This window comes from Lepisosteus platostomus, chromosome 9 (genome assembly GCF_059453375.1).
Source record: "Lepisosteus platostomus isolate fLepPlt1 chromosome 9, fLepPlt1.hap1, whole genome shotgun sequence".
NCBI classification, from domain to species: domain Eukaryota; kingdom Metazoa; phylum Chordata; class Actinopteri; order Semionotiformes; family Lepisosteidae; genus Lepisosteus; species Lepisosteus platostomus.
The window spans coordinates 6,537,273-6,561,743 of NC_142619.1; the positions used below are offsets into that span (position 1 = coordinate 6,537,273).

The following is a 24,471-nucleotide window of genomic DNA, read 5'->3' on the forward strand; positions in this document are numbered from 1 at the left end:
CTCTGGATGGGACGCCATACAAAGACATAAACACATATACTCACACCAAGACCCATTTCCCTTAAAGCCAATTAAACTACCAGTATATCTTTGGACACTAGGAGCAAACAAGAGAATCCATAGGACCCGTGTGAATATGGGGAGAACGTACAAGCTCCACACAGACAGCATCCCAGAAGCTGAACCTTTGAACCCAGGCATTTAGCACTGCAAAGCAGGAATGCTAACCACGGCACCACCATGTCACTCTCTTTTGCTCAATCAAGTTTTTAAATGAAAAAGATTGTGAATATTAACCCTTGCTTGGTGAAGCCAGTGGTGGTTTTTGCTTTGTCTCTTTTGTAATGCCAGAAGTAGAGTACATGATTAAGGACTACAAAGAGAAACAACTTAGCAGTAAGGAACCCCTTGAATGGAGAATGGTGTTGTGCGTTGTATCTCTCTCCAGCGAGTGGCTGGCAAGAAAGAGCAGTACGTTAATAACAGCATTGTAGGGTGTAGTTCACAGCCTTTTTCAGTTTGTGTTTTGCTAGTGTTTATATTTTCCAGTAGGCTTACATGTAACGGATCTCCTAGCGTGTAATGTGCGATTCTCAGCAGTGTCAACATGTCTCACTAATAGGAGGACAGCCTTTGGCTGACCCCTTTGTTTGCACTTTTTAGGCACTGTGAACTGCCTGTGAATTATCCGAAAGGCAGCATATCAAATTCTAGGTTTGACCACTCTGTAATGATCTGGAGACTGCTTACTGTATGGATAAAGAAAGGTCACAGGACTATAATGTCTATAACAGGCCTGTAATATATTATATGAGACAGTTAGGGTAGTCTTCACTCACTGGGGTTCCCAGACAGCACTGAAGTCTTCCACAGTGGGAGGCCAGCATTTTAGTACTGTTGTTTTCATGAGATGTTGTTTTCATGAGTTGTGTGTATCAGGTGTAGGGAATTTCCTGTGAAAGACCAAAGATCAAATCCTAGGTCCCAACACACACACACACACTACATATAAAAAGATCTCAAAATACAGCTACTCTATTGTTGCCCAAAAGTGAAAGTTTTTTATTATTATTTTGCCTGTAGGGCCAGATAATATAAATTAAAATAATTTTATTTCTCTAGGGAGCTGAAGTAAGCTTGGGAGAAGGCTTAAGGAGACCTGTTTGGTTCCATCATTTGTATATCTTTTTACTTTCCTTTAAAGAGATATTTGTGAGGCCAATAGGCATTATCTTTTTTATATTCTCATAAAGGTTTCTAACTCACTCCCATAACTTGTTGAGCCCAAGGGAAAGTGTCCTTTTTTCCCATGGGAAATAGATGACTTTCTCACTTTGGTAAGATCTGTTAGGACCATTTTCTCTCTAATAATGTAAAGTTGATATCTAGGGTACTAAGTTGCTTAATGTACCTCTCTTCTTGGAAATGAGTTTGGTGTCCCTTTTATTATCAGTGTTTTGAAAAAAAAAAACACCTTCATTTCTCATGGCTTTGTATAGTTTTCTGAGCATTAATTTTCTTTTTCTATATCATTTTCCAAGTCTTATCTCTTGTCTTAATAAGATTGTTAAATAAAGTTGTGTATGAATTAAGACCTATACAGCTATTGTACTGTTTCTTCATGGTCAGGTAGAAGCTGCTAATGGTTTCTGTAGCTCTGCAGATGAAAGTGGAAAGGCCTATCATTGAGGACAGTTGAGCTTTTGTGCCCACCTTCATTTTTCACTTAATATTGCTTCATCTCCGAATTCTTGGCAGTCTGTAGTGTTGCTTTCAGTGCAATTATAGCTCCTCACTGCTCTGTGTAGTACTCTGAGACTTTTAAAAGCACCTCTGTAATTGGCAGAAAATAGTGAGTTCCAAGGGCAGGGTGTTCTGTTTTTAACAACATTAGTTGCTGAGTTGAGTGCGTTTGATGACAACTTATAGATGTGAGTTCTTACAATAGGCCACAACGTTTTTTTTTTTGTGATTGAGCACTGAGGTTCCCTTACGGCAGCTGTGGCTCGTCGCAGCTGGAATTAGAAGAATTATTTTGACCATGTTGATTTGAAACTCACATCACGTGAGTAAGTGTTCAAAATAATGAGTCTCGGGTCATTAAGGTAGTGGCGGGCAGGGAAATTTCCTGTCAGTCCTAGAGTACAGCGAAAGATGAATTTATGCAAACATGTACTCCAGTAACAATTAAAAATACTTTTACTTCCAGTCCTCCCTAAACTTTAAGACTACCTGTGGAAGATGAGTATGTCTGTAAAAAGAGGACTTAATGGTACTTAGTATGACTATATTGACAATTTTATTTGTTGCTTAAGAAGTCTTAGCTGAAATTAGGGATAGATTATTTTTTCCCCTTGAAATTATGGGAAGAGAAACATACTGTACTCATACTGTGGGAATTTGGTAGAATGGAGCTGTCACCATGACTGTCCGTTTGGGTGCTTCTCCTCTCACCTTTTCTTGACTTCTTATGACGGAAAGGAGAGAGAAGGAAATCATTTTTACAAGTATATATAATATTTTGAGTAGTGAAGGTAAATGTTTTCATGGCAAACAGAATCCTAACGACGAGATATGGTATGACACAGGCAATGTGAATATATGCATACAGTACGTGCAGCATATGAACCCACCTCCTTCTTAATCTGTGAATTCGGCCCTGCACAACACTGCCATTGAGGGTTTTCTATGCCATGAAGTGTGCAGTCTTTGTACAAAGTTCAAACAACTGTTGGATCTTTAATCTCACATATGTGGAAGTGATTAAGGCTGGCTGTCCATATTGTCTGATTTAAATAGGAATGACTCTTTAGGAATGAGCTTCCTTGCTAAGCAGATCTGATTACCATGAAATAACAGCAGTACAAGAGCACAAGTCCATTAATCACAGCCATGCGTATTAGTGTATTCTCAGAGGTGAACGGTAAATCCGTCACAGAGGAATGTGTTATGATTTATAAAACACAGCCACGCTCCACAAATATCTAGAGGAAAGAAAAGAAAGGATGTACACCCGTATCTCTTTTTACATATATTCTTTTTTTAATGAAAATGCGATACTTCTAAGCATGTGACTTGTTACCCACATGTTGGATAGCGAAAGTCAGCTTCGAAACTAGAAAGAATCCAAAGAAAAACTTCGAAAAAGTCTGTCAAATGTAGAGTGAAGGAGAAGGCATCAAACAACTTGAGACATGTGTGATATAGTTTACCGCATCTTGCTTCATGTGTTGTTTGCTGTTGTGTGCGGTCTTACTTTTCATAAGAATATTTGTGGTTAAGACCTTTTTTGTGGGCCCTAAAGGTGTTAAGAAAATAAAAATTGTGAAAGTGTGTGCGATTACACAAAAAGCAAATAAAGTGGTTACTGTACTTAGGTATGATTAATGATGTCTAACTAGGTAAGCAGTGTTTTTTATTGCTAAAAGCACAAAACACAGTATGAATGTGTTATTATTTTTGTTCCTTTGGTATTTTTTAGTGAAATTACGGATCATAATTTATCTCCCTAAGAAATAATGGAAATGTTTTTTTAAGAAGTTTTCGCTCTAAAAAAAGGTTCTTCTGGGAGTTCATTCCGTTTGTAAAAAGAGGTACGGGGATATTGCCAAAAAAACCCAGCAACACCAAGGATTTTGTGCTTCATTGTTTTTGTTTTTTTCCTCTCGGCTGCACATAACGATCCTATTCCTGTTTCACATGTGTCACTCTCCTTTTTCCTTTTCAGGGACGATACGTTTTCGGATTCTCTGAGTCTGAAAACGGACAGCGAGGCCAGCAGTGGACCAGTGGCTGAGGACAAATGTTCCTCCAAGGATATCAGCTCTCCCACAGAGCGACTCCCTGAGAGTTTTGTCAGCAGGTGACTGAATTCCTTAGCACCTCTATTTTCCATCACTAGCAGAGCAGTCAGTGCACAACCCTGATGCAAAGCCACAATCTCTTGGAAAGAATGTCTGTGGTATTCAATAGTCCAAGGTTACAGTCATTGATTGTGGCTTAAAATAATGATTTGCAGGACAATTAAAGAGATGTATCCCACTCCATTATTGCTTAATTAGCCATTTACATTGAAATAATTCCAGTCCAGGAGAAAGGCATTCTGAAAATGGATGCTGGGTAGATACTTCCCCTTGCTTTTGGATTCGTGAAATGGAGCTTCTAAAACATTGTTTAGAGAGTTGTGTTTCATGTATCCGAAAGGAAAAATGTGTTGCTGCTGCAGTTCCCCTCAAATGAGACTACCCAGCCTAACATCCAGCTGAGAAAGAGCGAGACAACCATTTCTAAGAGCTATAAAAACATCCATCTGTCCATTTTTCTAACCACTTCGTCCAATTCAGGATCGCGGGACAGCTAGAGCCTATCCCGTAAGCAACGGGCACAAGCCAGGATTCATCCTGGGTGGGTCACCAGTCCATCACAAGGCACACACGGACACAAACACAGAGACACTCACACCAGGGCCAATTTTCCCAAATGCCAGTTGACCCACCAGCATGTATTTGGACTCTGCTGATCCTAGAGCCCCATTGCTGCTAGGCAGCACTGATATCCAGTGTGCAGCACCTGTGACATTATGAAAACAGACAGAAGATTACCCAAATCAAAGTCCGCAAGTCATTTAAAATCTGCAATAGTCTTGCTGGGAAATAAATTCTATAAACCTCTGTGTCAAGAATGTTAAAGAATAAGGAGATATAAGGTCTCATTTATAGCACATGAGGTGGTATTTCTGTGCTCAGGATGTGGAATTGCTTCACTGACAACATGTCAGACAAAACCGTTCTCTTTTGACCTCTCTACACCTTTTCCATTGTGCGCTTCATAATGACAAAATCCGAACTGAATAAAAAAGGCAATGATGGTCTGCTTGAGAAGCTTTGGATTATGAATGGAATGGATCTCCAGATGCCGGCATATTGCTAAAGATGAGTTTTTTCTCCAATTTCGTTTTGGAAATTTGGATTCATTCCTTGTGCAGATGCGATGATTTTCATATTAGATATGAAACAAAAAGTGGAATATTTAAATGGAGAAATACACATAAATAAAGTCAGGGATCCCTAATGTGGGTTGTATTACCTATTTAAATGGCATTTATGCTAAACTGCCTCTGTAAATCGTGCAGTAAGTGGCACTAACAAGCACTGAAATGAGGGCTTCCAATATGTTCTAGGATAAGCCCAGCGAGGAAAAAATGAATTGGATAGACTTAAGAGTTTTCAATTACATTGGTACTGTATAATGTGCAAAGCAAAATAATAGAAATGGAGAAATTAATCTACAACCATGTCAAAAATTTAATTTCTTGAGGACACCTTACAAGCCGCTTCAAATATATATATATTAATAAATATACTGAATAATAATAATAATAATAATAATAATAATAATAAAAATAAATGTTGTTATACTCCAATCAACACTTTGTATAAAGAAGTGTTTCCTGTTCAGAAATTGAAATGCACTTCCACATAGTCCCTGCCCAGCTGTGTGTCCCTGGGTTCATGTTTCACTGTTGAATCTGGAAAAAGTCTGTTGGGATGACTTTGTCGGTGCCTTTGAAGGTTTTATATCCATCTATACTTTTTGTGTCCCTCTGTAGTCCTATCTTTCCAAGACTGGGGAAAAAAAAGGTCTGGTTCTTTTAGCCCATCAATGTAGGATATTCCTTTGATCCCAGGAATGTATTTAATTGCTGACTGATTCCAGGGCACAATGGTCTTGGTAACTAAACTTGTGCACAGTACACTAAATTAGTACAGTTTAGTAGAAATTTAATTTAATTTCTGTACTTTAACTACAGTATATATCCAAACAATTGCCTGTTTATTGCTTTCCCGCATATCCTTGACTATGAAAATAATGTCAGCATAAACCTCTTGAGTCTTTCTCATTAGTAGCCTCTTAAAGGTGACTGTTTCCTAGTTGATATTTGTCTCCTAGTTTTATATAATCTACAAACACACCTTCAGTGCTACAAACAGTTTTTTCAGCTGTTCTTTTTAAAGCCAGTTTATAAAGTTCATTTAATAATAATAATTTGAGTGGACACTCCACTCAAAGCGCTTTACAGGTAATGGGGACTGGATGACCTGGATAATGTGACGGCAGCCATAGTGTGCCAGAACGCTCACCACACATCAGCTATCAGTGGGGAGGAGAGCAGAGTAATGTAGCCAATACATAGATGGGGATTATTAGGGAGCCATGTTTGGTAAAGGCCAAAGGGAAATTTGGCCTGGACGCTGGGGTTACACCCCTACTCTTTTCGAGAAACGTCCTGGGATTTTTAATGACCACAGAGAGTCGGGACCCCGGCTTTACGTCTCATCCGAAGGACGGATTTGAGTATAGAAATAGTCTTGGCCCTATATTCACACACTCCCAAGCTAATGCTTCTTGTAATAGCAGAATTAGTATCTAGATGAAGTACCAACAAAGATCTAAACTAAAACCAAAGTGAAATAGAACTCAAGAATGTGTGGAAATGAGAGACTGCAGTAAGCAGCTCACATGTCCTAATGTCCTATGGAACAAACTAGGTAAATGTGTTTCTTTGGCTATCGGGATGCTTTCTAAGTGTGATGGCAGTGTGTTCTGCTCTTCCCTGCTGTATGACTGGGGAACATGTGTTCATCAATTTAGACTTGCCACCTGAGGAGAAATGAAAAGATTATTTTTAATTTATAGAGCACTTATTCAGTTGTTATAGATTTATATTTTTACTGTAAAAAAAGTAATGGTCCCTATGCTTCAAAGGTTTGTTTTCGTGGTTGTAGTGATATTGTTTCTCCGTCGGTCTCCACTGAATCTGCCCTTCTCAAATGCATTTCCGGGATTCTGCGTTTTATAAGTGACTTCCAGCACATACTGCTGTCAGCTCTCAGAAAAGATCACCTTGAATGTAACACTGCAGATCACAGTGGTACAGTGGTACTTGTCTGCTGCCTTCACAGTCTGTTTTTAGTAAGAATGTGATCCATCCATGATAAAATATCTGCGAAATCAGGACTCGGTCTTCTGTGTCCTTGGGGGTGTGACCAGATAGATCCTCGTCATTTAATCTGTGCTTATTTAAGAAATATTGCTTGTCCTTTTTATAAAATCTAGGACACATCAGTGCTTTATAGAGTACATTAAACAGTTGTGGTTTTCTAATAAATGATCAGGATCCAAAACCATTGAATGCTTGGGATCTCAGGGGAATTGTACTGGGGAATATAGTCTCAGCATCATGACAGCCACAGCTTTAGGATTACTAAACTCATCTTCCTGAGCGGCCTAGTTTTTTTTTAGGCTGTAAATTCTGCCAGCCAGAATGTTAACACCACTATTCCTTCACGCAAGCAAAGTGTTTTCTTACCGTCTTTGAATTATTAATGGGTTCTTCTTCCATTCCCATGAAACTTTTGAAAACCTCCCCCTCTGCACAGGAAAACTGAACAAGTGTATAAAATCTCAAAGAACGGTGACAGAGGTGTTTGTTTCTTGTGCCCTAAACCAAAAATGCTCACGTGGATGATGACAAATACTGTAATAGTGTTACTATTAATAATAAGTATTTTTGGACTGGTATTAACCAAGTTATGCTAATGGAATTTGCAATGTATTTTTGTCTCCACTTTTTTTTGCAACTTCCCTTTATAATTGTGTAATTGCCAGTTGCTAATGACTAACTACCTGCAATGGTGTCTACTCCAATGCTCTATTAAAGGGGAACTGCAGTCCCAATTTCTCAAACCGGTTATTAAATCTCAGAAATAAAATTAATTCATTGACATTAGAGGGAAAAATGCTACATTTCCAGTTAAGCACAAAATCATGAACTTTGTGAAAGTACTGTAAGTCGCCTTGTTGTCGCAAACTAGGATTCAAGTTGTGACATGATACGGCCTGCTCACTAGTCACAATAACGACTAATGTAATGCGATGTATGAGCAAATAAAAACAGGTTGTGCTGCAGACGTTTCACCGCAAAAATGTTCCAGCGTGATCTGCACGCTAGTTAACAAGTAAGTCGTATTTTTCGGCAAAACCGCATTGAAATAAAAGCAATATTTCTATTGGATTAAAAGAGATGTATTCACAAGCCAGCTTACACCTAAACAAGGCTCCACAGCTGAAACGTTGTATTTTCTTCTCTTTTCAGCAAGGAATAAACCTTTACTTCATCCTTTGCACCTTAAGTGAACTTAAACATGGTAGCACAAGACTAGTTGTGCACTGCTGCTTGAAAAGCATTCAGCTAAAAGGCAGCCTGCACATACAGTAAGCAGCTCTAGAGGTTAAGTCGCACAAAACGATATTCATTGTTATATCCTCTTTTGAAGTAGCACATACTGTAGACTCTGATTTCAAGTGTTTTTTGAGCAGTTTCACAAATGTTAATTTTGAAGTTCAGCTGATGAAAATGGTTTAGCATCAATGTTTGTTTTACAATGTTTTAAAATGAACTTTTCACATGGACTGTTGCTCTGTGATCTCTTCATTTCTGATGAGTTTGAAAATGTTGATAACGGAGACTGAAAACACCCAACAACTTTACGCTGTGGAACAACCATCCATGAAAAGCTAAATTCTAAAGCCTTTTTTTTTTAAATAGCTTGTTTCATAATTGAATACTATTCTGAATATTACTGCCTGACATTGTGTTTGTATCCAGTTCATTTCTATGATTCTATCCAGCTGACTTCCATACTCCTGTCAGCAGGCTGTATTTATGCATCTTCTGGTAGTGTAATAGTTACAGACTGAAACTAAAATCAATGGCTTTTAACTGGTTATAGGAAATTCAGTAGTATGCATGATGTAATCTGCATCAATTACTGCTTTCTGTGAGAGGAAGGATGACATTCTGTGCATTTTAAACTTGCATATATGCATTTAATGAAGTCTGTGAGTAAACTAAGTTACTCCTGGAGTTCTTCAGTCTTAAAATATACTTAGAGTAAACTTCCTTTTCTCCTTTTGTCTCCATTAAAGTCCAGATTCCTTTAAAGTCCTTTAAAGTTCAGATTATCGATACAAATCTAAAAAAAAAAACAATTTACAGGACCGATGCATTACATTGATGATAGAAAGTTGTGTTCTGGCCCAAAATAAATGTAAAAGAGAGAAAAACGTGAAGCCTCCCCACCTCTATTTTCTTCATCTGACTTAACTTTCTGGTAGTAATAAATGCTTTTGACAAACAACGGCTCAGTCTGCAAATTGGGCTTGCTGACAGTGTGATAAACTAGTATGCTGTGACAGCTTTTAGCGAGATGTTGTTGCACAGCATTAAACAATTTCCTTATGTTGCAGTAAAAGACATCAGGAAGAACTGAAACTGATATAGTGTACAAGTTGCTCTTTGTAGTGTCAGTTGTTGAAATACCTGTCAGGGTCACTGTATGATCTGTTGGACTTAAAATAGAGCTCCCTCTCATCTTAGCAAGAGGCTTTAGAGACAAATTATTTTTATGTAAGTGCAGCATTATTTTCTTATTAGAATGCCATAAGAGATGTGCAACTATTATAAGGTGTCAAAAAGCACTAGAGCTAAACAGTGTATTTTCTGCTTTACTGCTGATTCATCTATATATTCATGATTTATTTAAAACATTGGGTGCAACTACTGTGCTTCATTATTACTTTGAAGATGCAGATTGCTTCAAGCCAAGCGGCAATTATGTTAAAACAAAAAAAATAAATAGTTTGCACAGCAAGTTTTATGTATTTATGTTCTCTCTCCCTGGGATATTCAAAGAAGGTCCATTCACAAGCTCCTTTTTCCAAAGTTTATTAGGATTTTCTCATATTTCGGGATTAGAAAAGATCAGTATTGATGAGTCCATCGCAAACCTCAATAAAATTATAATGTAGACCTCCAATATACAGTACATCACAAAATAGACTGAATTTCTAGGTATGTGCAGCGCCAGGTTCTGCAATTCAGAACGAGGCAAGAAAACGTTCGGTGAGGTGAAGCGGCCCTGTAAACAAGCAGGCGTGTGAATATGTCCCTTTTAATCCAACAGAAATATTGCTCTTGATTTCTGAGATGGATAAATGGAACTTAATTGTTAACTCTGCGTGCAGATCACGTTGGAACATTTCTGCGGTGAAATGTCTGATGCAAAACTTGTACTTATTCGCTCTTACATCACATTACATTAGTATTATGGGGACTAGTGAGCAGGAAGGGCAGCATTAGTCACTATTCTCGCAACTCATGGGGAGACCAGGGCTTTGCAACAAAACGGTGACTTACACTACTTTCACAAAGTTCAAAATTTTGTGATAAATCAAAAATTTGTCAACATTTCTTCTGTACGTCAATGAATTTATTATTGTTTATGAGATTTAATAATTGGTCTGAGAAATTGGGACTGCAGTTCCCCTTACATCTGGACGTTGTAGATTTTCTGAGGGTTTTCTTTTCTGCTTCTCGTCCTCTCAGACACAGGAAACGAACAGAGGCCCTTCCTTCACGCAGGCCCCTGGTTCGCCCCCTTGATGGCCACTGCGCCGTCCACCCGTCACAGGGTCACGTCAACGCCGCCCTGGAGATGAGCCCCGCCAGTGCGGTCAGCCACTACAGCCCGCGGGCCCTGCTGCAGAGCCGGAACCTCGCCGTGGACAGTCCCGAGCGCCGGCGTCGCGCGGGCCACGGCAGCCTGACCAACATCAGCCGCCATGACTCCCTGAAGAAGATGGAGAGCCCGCCAATTCGCCGCTCCACCTCCTCCGGCCAATATAGCGGCTTCACCGAACCGCACAAGGCCCTGGACCCTGAGACTATCGCGCAGGTGAGGGCTGAAAATTGAAAATGGGTTCGGAATGGCTGGTTTTCTTCTCTGGTTACAGGGAGTGGGAGTCGCAAACTAGCCGCACCGTGAGTTCAGAGGTACTGTACAAATGAAAGTGTTTTGGAGCAGCCAGGAGTGTCATGAGGGAGTTGTAGCCATTCAAGATGAGGTGCAGGGAGGGAAAAGGGTGGCCTCTACTGGGAGAAAACAGAATTGGCTCCAGGTGATCACAAAAATGAACTTACTGTAATAATAATAATAATAATAATAATAATTGCTTACACTTACTGTATATAGCGCTTTTCTGGACACTCCACTCAAAGCGCTTTACAGGTAATGGGGACTCCCTTCCACCACCACCACCACTGATGGATGATGTGACGGCAGCCATAGTGTGCCAGAACACTCACCACACCAGCTATCAGTGGGGAGGAGAACAGGGTGACGAAGCCAATTCATAGATGGGGATTATTAGGAGGCCATGACTGGTAAAGGCCAATGGGAAATTTGGCTAGGATGCTGGGATAACACCCCTACTCTGGGATTTTTAATGACCACAGAGAGTCAGGACCATGGTTTTATGTCTCATCCAAAGGACAGCGCCTGTTTACAGTATAGCGTCCCCGTCTCTATACTGGGGCATTAGGACCCACATGCACTGCGTGGTGAGCGGCCCCTTCTGACCCCACTAACAGCACTTCCAGCAGCAGCCTTAGTTTTTCCCAGGAGGTCTCCCATCCAGGTACTGACCAGGCTCACACCTGCTGAGCTTCAGTGGGTTGTCACTTGTGAGTTGCAGTGTATTATACATGCACAGGAAGGTCTATCACTATTGTAAGGTATTTCTCTTTGATCAGTTCAGACCAGTGCTACTGGATATGTTAGCTCTGGAATACTTCCAGAGAAAATAACTTGAGCACAATTGTGTACAGTGTATCCAGAGCCCAAAGCACATGCTGGACAGTTAAATGCTGGACTTGCCTATAGCTGTGGTTTCTAAAGGGACATTCAACGACAGATAAACAGTATGTTGGAGGCTTTTAACCTCTCCAACTTTGCATGTTTTTGGAAATGGTAGTAACAAACATGTCCCCCGTGATAATTTTCAACATGATAATTACAAGGCAATCTGTCATAGTGCTTGCTAAACAAATAGCACGGTGCAATTGTGGAGATAATCCCACAATGGTTAATACTGGAAATCTAGAACAACTATATATAGAATATCTAATGAGGCTGAGGAGTTTTTTTTTACTGTAACCATATTTAATGTGAAAGTCAAAGGAAAATAAAGTTTTTAGGATTTGTTCATTCTCAGGACTCGATGAGACAATTAATTTTTAATATTGTAATTTCCCTACACTTCATAATGAGATTTTGTAGTTAAGTCCAGCAGTCTGAATGGCAAATAAAGGATTTTAGGGTTGTCTATGATGCAGAATTGAACAAACTGAGTGCATCAGGAGAAGGATTCCATGACATGAAATATTATTTTTTACACAAGCACAAACCTGCAAACGTACTGTAACAAAAAAGTAAGCTGAATCAATACTTATTATCAAGTGGTACCTAATCATGCTAGCTAAATTCTTTTATACACTATGCTTTTTTTTGTGACATGCATTTTTCATACATTCAAAAATGTATATTATAAATCTTATATTAATGTATTCATTTAGGTTTCATTGAGCCTTTCCTTACAGACAGCTTAACTGGATCTAGAACTAAGAGTGTAATTAGATCAGATATGTTGTGTTCAGCAGGCAACAAATTATTTAACAGAACTGATAAAAAAATCTCTGTCTAGAAGCTCCATTACTGAAAAGTATGCAAAGTGCAAATCCGGGGACAATTTATCTGTAGAATTGAATTCCTCAAGAAGTGTGATCTCCCAGCAGAAGTGAACATTCTGTTATTGAATCAATTCAGTAGTGAAGAACAGTGATCAGGGTTCTGGACCTGCAGCTGGAAGCTTACAGGACCAAATCCTGATGTGTGGTGAGCGTTTTGACGCACTATGGCTGCCGTCACATCATCCAGGTGGGGGCTGCACATTGGTGGTGGTGGAGGGGAGTCCCCATTACCTGTAAAGTGCTTTGAGTGGAGTGTCCAGAAAAGCGCTCTATAAGTGTAAGCAATTATTATTATTATTATTATTATTATTATTATTATTATTAAATCCTACTCTTTAGCAAGGTCCTCTATAACAATGCCTAGATGTATAAATGGGTGTTTTGCATAAAAGCAAACCAGTTATTAATAACTTTAACAACATTTATTTTATTATCTAATTAATAATTAAGTATTATGCATTTGTACATGACAAAGTGTAAACATCTTTCTATCCCCCTTTAGATAATGTAATCAACGCCCCGAGAGTGAGTGGCCACAACAGGAAAGAAAACAAACTGCCACTTTTGTTAAGGAAAATTGCAGTTCTCTCTGCTTCTTGTAAACTGACTTGTATGCAGTTCTGCTCCCTCAAATATCAGTCAGATCCCCACTTTCTTTCATTCCAAGGCTGAGTGGGGGTGTGAAACAGTAGATCATGCTGTAAAACCGACTGTGTCTCCCTTGAGAAGGCAGTACAGAAAGGTAGTAGTGGTTAGTGCTTTGGATCCATTAGGGTTGTGAGTGCAAGTTCCCAATATGGACAATACTATTGCTGTTGTAGCATTAAGTGAAGTATTGCACTGCCATTCTTATGTCTGTTGATCTTCTTATTTTACTAATTAAACAGTATGGGTGCCAGTGTATATTATCTGTAATAGACATCCCATTTGGGTTTTTTGTTTTGTTTCACACAGAAACTTCAATAATCTGGTATTTAAGATTAGAGTTTTGGCAGGTAGGCAGGTCTCTGTAAATCAGTAGCAGCTGAAGATGTGTGCAAGACAGTTACATTTGTCCATTTGATTGAACTGATTTAAACCTCCCCTTTAGGTCTTGTTCTCCTAATGTCTTGGAGTCTTACAATCAGGTGTTAGGTTGGTGTGTTACACTCTGGAATCTGTCCAGAGAAGAGCAACCAGATACGTTCCAGGGTTTTAAGGAATTGTCCTACACTGACAGGATGAAGAAACACCACTTAAATCTGGAACAGACTAGACTGCAAAGGGGTGCAGATTAAAGTATTCAGAATCCCCAAAGGCACTGACAAGGTCAACACTGAAACGCAAATCAGAGGACATAAGCAGAAAGTACGTGGAAGTGCTCTCTCTAACACCGAGAGCAGGAGACACATCTTTACACAAAGAGTTGTGGGGGGACAAGCTACCAAACCTGTAGCTTATATATATATATTATATATATTCTTTCCAGAAACAGCTGGAAGCAATCTATGGATCAGTGATCTACAAGCAGGCTTGATAGTCCAAATGGCCACAGCTTATATGTAATCTTTCTTATGTTCTTATGTCTGGTTTAATACTACAAAAAGAGCTCTTGCAATTGAACTAGTAGGCGTGTGAAGGACTTAACCAAACACCTTCATTATAGTTACACTTCCTCTCCAGTTCTTCAGCAGCTCCTACAGGAGGGAGAAAACCATACAGATAAGTGCGTTGATTAAAGGGGACATCAGTTCCGGTTCAGTTTATTTGTCATACGCACAACTGCAGTGAAATGCTTATTTGCAGGTATGGTCCAATACAGAGACATTGAGGCAACACCAAACTTAAACACAGCAGCAACAAAGTTAGATAACATCCACCCAACATTGTAACAGGACCGTCTTATAGTTCTGTTGGCAAACTAACACGATTTAAAAACCGTTTTGATATTGTTTATGAAAACGGGAGTAAAATAGCATTCCCTCTGCGTATTTTGTTTTTCTTAAGAGTGGTGAAATGTGGCATCCTCATGAAGTGCAGTCCCCGAAATGGGAAATGAAAGCCAAAAAAAACACAGCTAGGGGTTCAAATTGCCCTCAGGGCGTACAGAAATAAGGCCAGCCGTGGTATAGCCGCTGTGGGTCCCTCATGTCTGTGCCCTGGTCTCTGACTGCCCTCTCCTGTGCCCGTCAGGACATCGAGGAGACGATGAACACGGCCCTGAACGAGCTCCGCGAGCTGGAGCGCCAGAGCTCGGCCCAGCACGCCCCGGACGTCGTCCTGGACACGCTGGAGCAGATGAAGAACGCCCCGGCGCCGGCCGGCGGCTGTGGCGAGGGTCTGGGCCCGCTCCACGGCGGGGTCCCGCTGAGGGCCGGCGGGGAGCCGCCCATGCGGCGCAGCACCAGCTCCTCCAGCGACACCGTGAGCACCTTCAAACCGGCGGTGGCGCCCCGCATGGGGGTGCAGCTCAAGCCCCCCGCCCTGCGCCCCAAACCCAGCGTCCTGCCCAAAACCAGCCCTGGCCAGGCCCCCCCTCCGCCAGCCCAGGGCTCCGTGGACAAGTCCTGCACGATGTGAACTGGATTGCTACCTCCAACATGCGAGGCCCAGAGGAGATATACTTAACATAGAACATAAATAGGTAAACAAGAAAGCTTCAGAGTCCATAGCTTGGTCAAATTTAAAGGGACATTTAAATAATGATAGTTTTGTGTTTGTAAAATGGGTGTGTGCTCTTTCAGTGTTTAGGAAGTCTCCTGTTATAGTTGCATTTATTAACAAAAAAAAGGGCATTTCTACATTTCTTGGTAAAAACTGGACTACCGTGCATTCAATGTTCGTTTTGAGGTGAAACAAAGAAGCATTTAGCGTTACTTGAAACAAAACTAAGTCAGTGTATGCTGCACCACTAGATTGTAAAGGAAACTTATTTCGAAAAAGCAACACAAATCACAAAGGCTTCCTGTGTGGTAATAATTATTTCAGATCTTTAGTTTATATAAATGGTTGACTGTGTAAATGTAACAAAAAAAACAACAGATGAATAAGAACAGTTTTGTAGAGTTAGTTTCTAATATAGCCAGAGATCTCTGGAAAGCAAAGTCTTGTCAGTATTTGAGCAAGGCTAGTATCCACTTAGTTCATTAAGCATATTTTTATGTAACAGGTTCTTGGCCTTACTGCCACATAGTGATACGGGCTCTGCCTTTGCTGAGTGAATCTTGATAACCACTCCTTTAAGCTGCTGCTGTATTCCCAAAGGATGTTTACAAAGGCCAAGAAACAGAAGGTGCACCTGCCAGGTACAGTAGTTCACATGTAAGGGGAATTTCACACCAGAAGCATTACCTTAAACTGAGAAGTTTCAAAAATGGACACTTTTGATTCTAGTACAGCTGATTGTAAATAAAACACTGGGTTGTCAACATTCCATGAAGGCACTTTAAAGTTATCTTACACCTGATCAATCCAGGTTTAAACAGGCTCTACTCGGGAAAACCTGAAACCATAAATAACAACAGCTGCAGAAGATCATACATTATTTATCTAATACCTTCCAAGGGGTGTGTATCCTACAGAAAGGCAGCAATGCTATTACAAAGCATATCTTACTACAAATGTAAATATTTTCTGTTCTGAATCCGGGGCTTTAAAGTACACACATCACAAAGTTATAAAATTTCACTAAGGATTTGTTTGCGAAAAGTAAAAGTATTGTTCTGACTCTTGTTATCAGGATAGATATATCTACAGTAAGTGGCCTTTTGATTTACAGTAAGACCTGCCATTTGAGGTTCACAATAGCTCCTAGAAGGATTTGATGTGGTGAATGTTTAGTGCTGTCTCATTATACAGTACATATTGATATAAAAGCAGCCAGGACAGAGAGTGTAGAATTTGAATACTGTCTCTTGTGGCTCCTGGTGTGAATTCCTGCCTGGCCTCACATCATTCCAACACTGGACTACACACTAAGACACACTTGTCTGGGTTTCCACTGCCAGGTTTACCTTTTGAGGTCAACAGCACTTCCAAATGATAGAAGGGTGTTTCAACCGGGACCTGGCCTGACATGTTCAGGTAAAAAAAAAAAAGAGAGCCTTTCCAGGGTTCATTTGAAACACCACAAAGTGTTTCTCCCCCTTGTTTGGGGCAGGATACACATAAAAGGCCTGTCAGGGCCTGATGATACACAAAGAAGGATGCCTTTCAAAGTTACGTTCACGTGAAGCAACAGAAAAAAAACAAACTCTTTTCACCCAAAGATACACCCCACCCTCCCAGCCGAGTTTTACAATCCATTTGTTTTCATTTGCACCTACCTACCTGTAGTTCTGTGGTTTTACAAGACTTGTTCAGAGCCGTTTCCCTATTAGTTCTAACAGTGTTATAGTGTTCACTGAAATAAAGTAATAAATCTAGTAGCCAATGGCTTTTTGACTGTTACTGGTGATCTATCTTTACTCCACCATTACATAAAAGGCCACAGCTGACAGTGGCTGCTTTTGAAGGGTTCTCATTTTAATTGTTTAATCCCTGCTTTAGTTTCTCTTGGATGTGTTTTGTACTCGTAGCAGCAGTGAGACAGGTTAACTGCTGCCCAAGCCATTTCACATTTTACAACCGACAGGCTCTCGTGCAGTAACTGGTCTTGGTTTTTCACATTGCTGGAGTTGATTTTGAGTAGATTCACACAGTAGTAAGTGCACAGTTCATTTTCTAAGGAAATGTTTGAGCTTTTTGTTTGTTTTTGCTTCATCGGGGGAATGCAGACTGTAAAACCTCAAGTGTAAATCGGCAACAACAGTAAACCAACAGGACAAATCAAATTTGTTCAACTGGTTTGTGGTAACCTAACACTATGCTTTATTTACCATTTATGCTAAAATTATTAAAGCAGCTGTCTCTGACCATAATCTCAGAGAGCTCCAGTCCAGCTGGTTTTATGTGTAACCTCTAAATCATTGATTTCTAAAGATCTTTAAACAGTTTTACTGTGATATATTAAATGGGTGATTTATTAAATGAAGTAATTTAGAGATCATCTGGAACAAATGTCTGACAGCCTACAACCCTTAAGAACGAAACTTCCTTTAACTGAACAAATTACATGCTTGATTGACCAGCATCTCAAAGCATTCCTGATCTTTACTGGTGAACAACTGGTGATTTGTAAGGCTGACTGGATTGGGACTCTGCAGGAACGGGTTTGGAGACCCCTGGTCTAAAGAGTTCAGCCAACTGACCTTGTTTGTAGTGACCGCGGTCTCTGAAGTTTAACAGAAAGGATGACAAAAGTTATGTTGTACCTAATTGCCCATAAATGTAAATATATCTGAATTTTTTTAGGTTAACTGGCGTTTTCAAATAACTACTGTGAACACAGGGCGCAGTTCAGTATTGGACGTTTGGTGCACCTACATATGGGACTGTGTCCTTGCAGACAATGATCATGGACTTGGACAGATTGATGCAGCTGTGTACCATGACTTTTTCCATACATGCAAGCCATCATGGGTACAAACAGTTGTCAATTTTGCTCTGCCATGCATAACAGATTTTACGACAGTTATCTGCACAGAGCCGCTGACTTGAAGCATCCTGTGTGAACATGGTTTTGATAAAAACCCCTCTTAAATAATTTACATGATCTGTTTTCCAAACAAGACTGAAGCAAAGCAACTGGAGCACATGCATGAGAAACTAGGCTCATATTGTCTATAAGGAGGGTTTAATAGGTTTGTGTGATCTTGTGTGAGCGGGTCCCACCTCTTTAAAGTTAAAAGTCTGTGGTTTTCTTTTTAAATGCCAGATGTGACTTCACAAAGAGAGAGGTTTCTAATTATAATGAATTCTTCAATTCTTTATAATGAATGACCATGAGGTGCATTCCTGTAATTATACTATATAATAGTGTGATGGTTTTGTGTACAGTATGTTTAAAATTAACATTAGTTAATTAAATGGTGAGCCTTTAAAGACAAGTAATACTATTAAGGATATTTGTAAAAGAATCATCCTCCTGTTTGCAATAAGCTGTTTTTTCTTCTCTTCAGTGAACAGCGTCTACAAAAAAAACAGTTACATTCAAACTTTTTTTTTTCTAAAAAATGGGAGAAAAAACAGTTGATTGCAAATAGAAGCAAAATATGTTTTCAACAGAGCCCAGTCTATAGTGTCTCCTACACAAACCTCATAAAATCAGTGTTGCTCTTCGGCTATCCTCTGCTGTACTGCTAGGTTTCCTGCTTGTTGACTGTTAATTTATTGTGTCAATGTACATCTGTAGTATGTACATGTGAAAGTGCCTTTAAAAGTTTTAGAGGAACTTCAAACTTGTTCTGTACTGTTGGATTTTCATTTCAACCCCTACACAGATGAGCAAGTACAGTAGGAAAAAAATACAGTTCTGGAAAAATACAGCTAATCCATTGTGACATTGCACTTCTATGGTAGAGGACTGTAGAGTTCGGCATGTAGCATTAAAACGTTTCAGTACACTTTCAGGGTTGTTCCTCTTAGTGGATCTTTCTAATAAAGGAAATAGTTCTGTCAGCATGAGTTGAGTTTTCTTTTTTAACTCTTATCAACTGTAGGAGCCTAATACTAGAAGACAAATGCATTGCTCGGGAACTGGTAAGACACACTTGTAGATGGATTAGTAACATTAGTATGCATAGATGCAGCCTAAAGTCTGAAAGCAGCAATCCGGGTTATGAATTTGAGTAAAAATACACGGAGAGTATGGGTTTTAATATGACTAAACAAAAGAAAACTATTAAGCGCCATAATATTTCCCCAATTTGGTACAGCTGTTTTGTTGCAAAAATTATTTTACTCTTTTTTACATTGTAGGCTTGGAATGTGTCATTACACTCCTCAAAAGTCAGGTTAGTCAGGCAGGTGGTTTAATTTCTGATTTAAATGATGTGCTCAATTAAGTAATTAAGGCCTAAGATGTTAATCAGAGAAAATCACATAACCCTCAGGCACTGTTTTCAGCACTCCAATCCAGAGGAAATGGTTTTCAGGGTCCACTGCATTCACTACATGTCCAAGCATTGTTAAACAACTGATTTGAAGACTGAAATGGGTAGAAATCATGTTTACCTCACAAGGGTCCAATACGTGTTTACTGAGATGATCAGAGTATGTCGTCTAGGAGCATTCTGTTTCATCCCTGTATAGTGCCAGCACTAGTTTGTTGTGGGTTCTGGTCCTGTTGCATTTGACAAGTTCTGTTACAGATAACAAGAGAAACCAAGGGTAAGTATTTTTGAAAATTCTTCATTAAACAAGATTACACAAAATACGTCATGAACAGCTGTATTTCTGTTGTGCAAAAAAACCCACAAAGAAACTGAATGAGCCATCCATCTATTTTCTGACCACTTAATGCAATTCAGGGTTGTGAGGGAGATAAAGATTATCCTGGCAAGCAACAGGCAAGATGTGTCTATCACAGGGCAGACAAACAACCCAGACACACACACACACCCAACACCAGAACATGTTTTCCCATAAGCCAATTGACCTATCAGTATGTTTTTGGACCATGAAAGGAAATTGGAGCACCCAGTGGAAATCCACACAAACCTGGGGTGAACATGCAAACTCCACACAGACAGCACCACAGTCAATCATTAAACCCAGGCCCCCCAACACTGCAAGGCAGCAATGCTTACCACTGCACCACTGAATGATTCTTGAAAAGTAAAAAATCTTCAAATACAGTCCAGAAAAGGATGAGATAAGTAATGGCTTTTCATTTCTAAGCCATAATCACCTCTCTCAGATTATTATCACGTTTATTATTGGCACAGAATCACCTTACTAACTGTAGAACCCCTAATTAAGCATTGTATTTACATTTTTTTAAAGGAATATGAAAACTAGTGACAAGTACCGTAAACCAGTTGCAAATGTGAACATTTTTTTATACTATTTTTTTTTTAATGGACTTAAGCACCTTGAATTTTTGTCCAGCATTTTGCATTATTAATTGAATGAAGACACTGTCAAAACAGGAGCTAACTGGTGCCAGAATGGCTTTGCTATGATCTTTTGTGTTGCCAGGAACAAAAATGCTTATGAAGCAACTGTTTGTACAATGTTGTACAACATCCAATTTGGCTTACATTATGTATTATTCAGACTGAAGCAGTAGTCAGAGCCAGTTTAATGTCATTGAGCATTGACACCTCTCAAAACTATTTTTTAAATCATTGAAAATAGTGTTCCACAACATGAAATGTTGCAAGTTTTTGGAATGGGATTAGCAAATAATTGAACAGAACGGTGCCATGTAATTTTTTGATAGCAAAGGACTGTAGGATCTGCAAACTGTTTTCTAATGATGTGGAAGATAGAAGTACTGGTACACTTATTGATTAAATACTTTTTTTAAATGTGGGTCCAAGTTCCCGTTTAAAACCTGCAATAATATGCATGATGCCTACAGTAAAGTTGTGCTCTTGTTGAAATACAAAGTAATTCACAGTTTTACAGCACACCATGTGATGTATTATCTGATTTTATTGGCCAACTGAAACTGCCTTTAATCACATATAATATGCTATGGCTATGTCATTTAAAATAGTACAACTGCATAAATTATGTGATAAATCTGGTAACCACCATCCAAAACAGGGTTGAGGGGGAACAAGAGCCTATCATGGCAATAGGCACAAGGCAGAATTCACCCTGGATTGGATGCCAGTCTATCACAGGGAAGACAGCTACTCTTATCACAGCCAGTTCTCCCAGAAGCCAATTAACCTACCAGTACAGTATGTTTTCTGGACTGGGGGAAGAAATTCATGCAAACTCGGGGAAGGACTTACAAAGTCCATGAAGATAACTTTCCAGGAACTGAACTCGTGGACCCCAAGCACTCCCAGGTATGATATATTGAAAATCATAAAGTATGTTTTAACATCTTCAAGCTCTTGCTAAGCTACACAAAACAGGTGCTTGCAGCCTTTCATCCACTCAGCAAGTTGTACATAATCAAACTAAGCAGTCACAAGACATATATTTATAATCTTACTATTAATTATGAGGAAATTGTGTTAGACGGACAGTAGGTTTTGCTATGATGCTCCAGAAGTGTCAGATTTAAATTCTTGTGCAAGAAAGAGACAGGCCAGATCAGGTGCTTCCAACTTCAAAATACAGTACTTATAAATACTGTAACAACTCACACTTGGAGTGAGTGAAATGAAATAAAAAAGAAACCAGAATTTTGCAGGAACTGAATTTGATTTAGTCTAGAATTTTCAAACACGCAAGGCATGTGGTGCCTGAGTCCTATATTTTTCCTAATAAAAATGTTACATTATCATTACTACAAAACTAAATCAGTCTCTCTAGCAGATTTATACAAATGTTTTAATCTCACTGGTGTATGAAGAAGGTTTAGCTATCCAACAGAGATATAAAATGCAGGCAACATGATCCGGACTTTTGTCTGACAGCTTCAACACATGACTGTTCTTTATTAAAACATTGTCTAGAAATATATCCCCACAATCTGATCTCATTTTAATGCAGGCATCAGATCTGTTATCTGAGGATATGAACTGATGAATCGTTGCCTGGCAATAAGCACTGAGATGTACATGACTTCCCTTGCCCTTATCTTTCTCATTTGATATTTTTAGACACTTTTAAGTCCCTTGGTTGCTCTACGTTAATTGTAAGCTTCAACATTTCAGGAGGTGTCTAGTTTACACAAATAGACTGTATTTCTGCTTACACAACAGAAACCGTGTGTACAGACTATATGGATAGCATTCCAGTAAAAATGATGTTCCATTTATCCTGACCTTATTTTGTACTACCCTTGATTAAAATCTAAGATACTGCTTTATGAGTATAAAGATCTGGCCTGAATCTTCCTTCTTAGAAAAAAAAACTGCTAAATAAATGACAGGCTGATGCTACACTGAAAAATGTGACTGCAATTCCATATTTCTTTTAAGATATTACGCAGAGCTACAAACCAAACATACTGTATCACTTATACTTACTATATATTATCAGATTCACAAAGCTTTTAGGGAAATTACTGTCTATGCAATAACTTTTTATTGAATGTCACCTGTAAATTCATCTATGCTGGTTAACATTTGACATTAAATCAGCTTCATGAACAGGGTTTTCTAGAAGCCTGTTTGGCCACTGTTAGAAGTCATACAAAACTGTACATCTGCTGCACATGCTTTGTAACATGTTACAGATGCTGTCTTATGGGTTTCTGTCCCATAAGACTCTGGTCTCTGATCCCTAGATGCCACGTTATTCCAGCTCATCTCATAAATACTCAAGGTGACTCAGATCCAGAGAGTAGGACATTTATGTCATAACTGTATCATGTCTTCATCTCCAGAGAGAGAGAGACAGCCATTGTTACACAAGTAGAATGAAAACATTTGTTCTTATGGAATGTTGTGAGGTCAGGATGGGTAGTAAATGAAGTCCTAGGAATTGATCACTGAAGAGTCATACGCCTAGGCTGCCATCAGTCCTGTAGGTTGGGTTCTGTAGAAACTAAACCTCTCCTTCAGGCATAGAGATCACTGTCAGTATTCTGTTGACAGTCAAGGCTTTGCTACATTTGAAATTGTGATGTTGAGCCACAGTGTGCCGATTTAGTCCAGTTTTAAACATACCAGTGGCAATGTTCTTTAGGTAAGTGGGACAAATTGGTACCTCTGTGCCTTTTGCTTCTTGATTTCCACCAGGCTTGATAGAAAACAGGTCAAATCACCTCATCACTTGTGCCCAATCAACTCTTTCACTAATGAGTTTATTTTTGCATTTATGCAAGTCGAAATCACTGAAGCCATGGTCAGTCATGTATAATTGGTTAATCAAACTGACACTAAAACCATTCAATATCAGAAATGTATTTTTCTGTATCTAATCTTTTATTTCTCTAAAAATACCTAGCATAGTAATATATATTCTTACCTTTATTTAAAACGCTACACTAAAAACTACTTTTACTGTATATGGGGAGAAGTGCACAACAAACTCCCAAATTTACCACTTGGGAATTATGTAACTTTATATACTTCAATGTCAAAGTGGAGGTGTCTGAAGGAGCTGTTGACAATATTGCAAATGTAATATTAATTCAAAAGATGTGTACGTACTGTACTTACTGCTGACCCTTGAGACATTTATTGTACAAAATGTACCAGCACTGCTCAGTACCCCTGGGGGAAGACTAAAAATAGGTGTCATTAAATAATGATTGGATCAAACCCATAAAAATGGCAAGCTTTATTTCTGTAGGCCAGACTATTTCAGCATGCAGTACCCTACGTAATTTTTTATATCGGTCATGAACTATTACTTTAGATTACACACACATATGTATAAACTACTTCTGGTTTCAGTATGCTGCAACATTAGCTTTATTACATTACTGCTAATTGTTTATACCTTAGCATTCGAATTGTGATTACAAGAAGTTGCCTGGGATACAAATGTCTACTAAATTAACGCTTGTTTAAATCAAAGATCAAAGATTTAAAGAAAAGGTTAGTAGTGCTGACTTCAATTCCATTTTGGTGTATGTCTGTCTGCCCTGTGATGGACAGGCCAGCATGTACCTTGCCTTGTGTCCATGGCATGCTGGGATAGGCTCTGGCTCCCCCACTACCCTGAATTGGAAGAAACAGTTAAAAATGGATGAATGGAGAAGTCACTTTCTAAGACACAAGGACAAAAATACAAATAGGTAATGCTTGTAATAAAAGTAATGGTACCTTTGGGCACAAAGCCACGGCCGGCCAACTCAGGAGACAGATAAAACACAAAGAATATGCTTT

The 24,471-nt window shown here is 39.2% G+C and overlaps 1 protein-coding gene across 2 annotated transcripts in view; it reads left to right on the forward strand.

Annotated features, from left to right (window-relative positions):
- Positions 1–19,186, forward strand: part of srgap1a (SLIT-ROBO Rho GTPase activating protein 1a) — a 143,965-nt gene extending 124,779 nt beyond the window's left edge. For both annotated transcript variants that reach the window (XM_088646689.1, XM_088646690.1), the window contains exons 20-22: positions 3,728–3,862; positions 10,448–10,796; positions 14,822–19,186. In XM_088646689.1, the coding sequence (XP_088502815.1) occupies positions 3,728–3,862; positions 10,448–10,796; positions 14,822–15,208 (871 nt within the window). In that variant the 3' untranslated portion in view covers positions 15,209–19,186. The remainder of the gene's footprint in view (positions 1–3,727; positions 3,863–10,447; positions 10,797–14,821) is intronic.
- Positions 19,187–24,471: the final 5,285 nt, after the last annotated feature.